The sequence below is a fragment of the Empidonax traillii genome, unplaced genomic scaffold (assembly GCF_003031625.1).
Source record: "Empidonax traillii isolate 1590-97213 ecotype Southwest subspecies unplaced genomic scaffold, ASM303162v1 scaffold169:size887049, whole genome shotgun sequence".
In the NCBI taxonomy this organism is placed as follows: domain Eukaryota; kingdom Metazoa; phylum Chordata; class Aves; order Passeriformes; family Tyrannidae; genus Empidonax; species Empidonax traillii.
Window position 1 is genome coordinate 854,115 of NW_020955362.1, and position 3,738 is coordinate 857,852.

Here is a 3,738-nt window from a genome sequence, read left to right on the forward strand (position 1 = left end):
AGGAGTAAATAAATTTAATCTACTGACAGTTTTTGCAGATTAAAATATCAGAACTTCATGCTTCACTCACACTTTTTTACTCCTTAAATAAATATTATTAAATAATACAATTTGCCACTATCGCTTTCTCTTGACAGAAGTAAAAAATCAGTCAATGGGAGCAAAAACGCTTTACAAAAGAAAAAAAAAATAAAGATGGAGGTCAGAATTTAAATTGCTAGAAACTGGTATACTTTATAATGCTACAACTTGATTCCAAAGTTTATGTAACCTCAAATAAAAAGTGATACAACTGACTGATAGAAATTCAGTTGAGGCTGGAAAAGCTTAACACATCTTTACAACTTTGCTCTACCTTAGAACTGATTTGCTTTAAAAATGCAGTGCCCTCGTGCAAAAATAAAAATGCATGTTATCTGTATCTCAGCATGGCATTGTATGCTTTCCCAGGATAAAATCCCAGCTCAAAGTTGATGAAATTATGTGCCTTTGACCTTCAGTTCATGTATTATCCATTTTTTCTGCATAAAGCCTGGCACAACATATGGTTTTGTACTGTGGAGGTTTGTTAGAAAGCAAAAAAAAATATAACACTCATAGCCTACCTGCATAACCTATCCAGCTTACAATATAACCCAACCAAGTCAAGAAAACTATTAGTTTATACCTTATACTTTGGAAGGCTCCAAACCTTAAATGAGGTATCGTGGCTTTTATGCTGAACAATCAGAGACTTTTGAGACTTGAATCTACCACCAGTTTATCAGCATAATTTTATTTCTCCATACACACAAAACTAGCTTTTCACACAGATGCATCTGGTCTTTTCTGATTTTTTCTGAACTATGGAATGAGTGGATGAAACAAGGGGAAATAAAAGCGAAGAAAAACCTAACATAAGCCAGCAGTAAAACAGGTGGGAAAAAAAAAAACCTAGACAAAAACAGAGGAAGGACAATTTACTTGAACCAAACAAATGGTAACTTTTTATCATATTTGGTACCATATGTAATTGTTGCAAGCAAATATAAGGTGGAAGCACTGGCTCATAAAAGTTGTTACCCCTCACCAATTGTATTTTGGAAGTACTTTTTCTAAAAGTACTACTTTTTTACTTCAGAAGACCACCCCGTATGTATACCCTCATTTAAAATCCCTACTAGATCCTATGCAAAAAAAGAAAAAAAAAAAAAAAGTTTTTTTGCCTTCAAAGGCACATAAGTAAATAGAATTTATTTTGTTCTTTGTGTAAGGAAAAGGCGGGGAAAGCTATTTTACACAAGTACTTGATCTCTCTTTATACACAGACACATCATTAGTTATGAATAGTCTAAGATCAGATCAGGACGCTTGTATGCATATGGATTCAGTGTGCATGTATATAGCTTAAACAGTATTTGTAGCACCTTCCAGCTCAAGGGAAAGCCTCCCTAGTGATATAGGCAACAGAATATATAATGACATAAATGGTGTGTATTTAAAATTTAATTGCCCAGTTTCGATCTTACGTTGAAATGAAAACACAGTTTGAATTTTGGTTGCGTTTCTATCTATCAGCAGAGTTCATTCCATTTCTTGCCTTTCCTATCACAGATGACTTTTTTTCATTATTTTTATTTTTCATTCATTCATTCATTCCTTTCTCTCCTTATCTCCCGAATTGTTTTTGAGTTCTCATCTTACATTTATTCTTGTTTTTTTATTTTTGCTTGCTTGATAAAATTCTTAATAATCTGGTTTTCGTTTTTTCCTATGTCCTCTGTCCTGCTCTCATCTGTGAAACAAAGCATTCACATTTCTTATATTGTACTGAAGACAGACACAATGAGCTATGAATTACCTTAGTGAATTACCTTATGCAATTCTCTTTGTAGTTCTTCCAAAAAAAGGAGAATGTCACAGGATTTATGAATTCTTTAACCTTAAACTTAGCTCATTTTTGCATCTGAAATTTCCACTTACATTTTGAAAATTAAATTCTTGTAAATACATTTACTTTTATTTTAAGTCATGCATTCAGTAAAGATATTTTTAGGACCACACAATTAAATTATAACAGCCTGCAATAATTTTCACTATTTTGTGCACTCATTAAAATACATACCTGTACAAAACTCTCCTGTTTCATCATCTATGCATTCTCTGTCATCGCACTCACAAAATTTGCCATACACAAGTCCATTTCCTTCTGAGTTTGCACATTTACACCTGCCACACTGACACGTGCCTGTAAACATTTAAGACAATACTCAATGACTGCAGTTTATAGAAAGAGCATCATTAGTCCATCATAGGTGGCAAATATTTTATTTCTGAGAAGTCTGAAATCTGAAGATCATCCAATCAAATAAAGACAGACACAGAAACAATCCATATCATCAAAAAGCTTAATCTTAGTTGTAATGAGATACAGCATTCCTGTGCTTTGGAAGGGTAGAGTTGTTTTTTCTCACGACATAAACCAAAAAAGAAAACCTTCTGACGTAACGAAAACCCAGAGTGCTCAAACAACGTAAAGGAGGGAAATGGGTTTGTAAACAGATCTCTTTGGTCTGGTCTCACAGTTGTTTCCTGGTCTTTTGATCAGGGTAGCCCCCTTACCTCAGTGGCTGCCCCTCTCCATGATCTGCCCTCCCAAACAGGAATTGTTGCTCCTAGGGAAAGAAGAATTGCCCTTTTTCCTTCAAAGGGTTTGCCTGACCTGAGCTCATAACTAAACATGTTAATGAGTTATACAGTCAAAAAAAGGGCAAAAATACATTAAAATCATATTAGAATCAAAAGTATGACCATGTTGGTCATATAAGATTTTCCTTTTTTCTACCTCTATCACCTTTATTAAAATTGCAAGGCGAGGAATTTTGTGCAATACCACGTTACTGGGGCCCTGTGGTCAGTAGGCTTGCACAACTTGTTTCAGCAGTCGATAACATCACTATGCCAGCAAGTGTGATTTTTTTTTAAAAAATGAACTTCACATGATTCATACTTCTCACGTTACACACATACGTATTTTAGAAAGCATGGTTATTGACATCAAAGAATTCCTTCAAAATAGAATTTTTGTGCTGATATTACGCAACTAGTTTGCAGAAACCATTTTACATTTTACCCCTACAAGTACAGTACAACTTTTACTAAACATATTAATCTAAAGAACAGAATATTGGGCTCTGGGACAGACATTCTAAAAAATGTTTGCAAGAGTTAATATAATAAGATAATAATACAACTGATAATACAACATAAGTAACCTATAGAACTCAAATTATGTGCTTTAATTACTCAAGAAACAAATACAAATAAAAATTTTGAGAAAACTGCCATGTTTACAGATAATCTCCATTCTGACAAATGATTAGGAACAGCTGAGTCAGAAAAGCGAAATTTTAGGTGGATCCTGGTTGATTAATGAAAAGTATTACAATAAATAATTATTTGTGTGACTGTAGAGGACTGTTTTTGTAACAATTCATGTCATCCCTTCCCATCTTTTATTGGCAATAAAAAAACAGAGCTCAGACTCTAAGGACAATGGTAGTCATAGATCAAAAGGCAATCCCTCCAAGAGAAAATAAATATGACTACAGACAAAGTTACCCCAGACTCCTTAGCCAGTCTCATCAGCATTCCTGTCCTGTTTAATATCAGCAAAACCAAAAGCATTCATTCACAAACACTTTCCTACTTACAGTGGTTGTTCAGCTTCACTGTTTTTTCTGTGAAGACTGGGCCACT

At 34.0% G+C, this 3,738-nt stretch overlaps 1 protein-coding gene across 1 annotated transcript in view; it reads right to left on the bottom strand.

Moving 5' to 3' along the window:
- Nucleotides 1–3,738, bottom strand: part of ITGBL1 (integrin subunit beta like 1) — an 83,248-nt gene that overhangs the window by 77,221 nt on the left and 2,289 nt on the right. Inside the window, exon 2 of the mRNA XM_027885647.1 lies at nt 2,105–2,227. Within this exon, the coding sequence (XP_027741448.1) occupies nt 2,105–2,227 (123 nt within the window). The remainder of the gene's footprint in view (nt 1–2,104; nt 2,228–3,738) is intronic.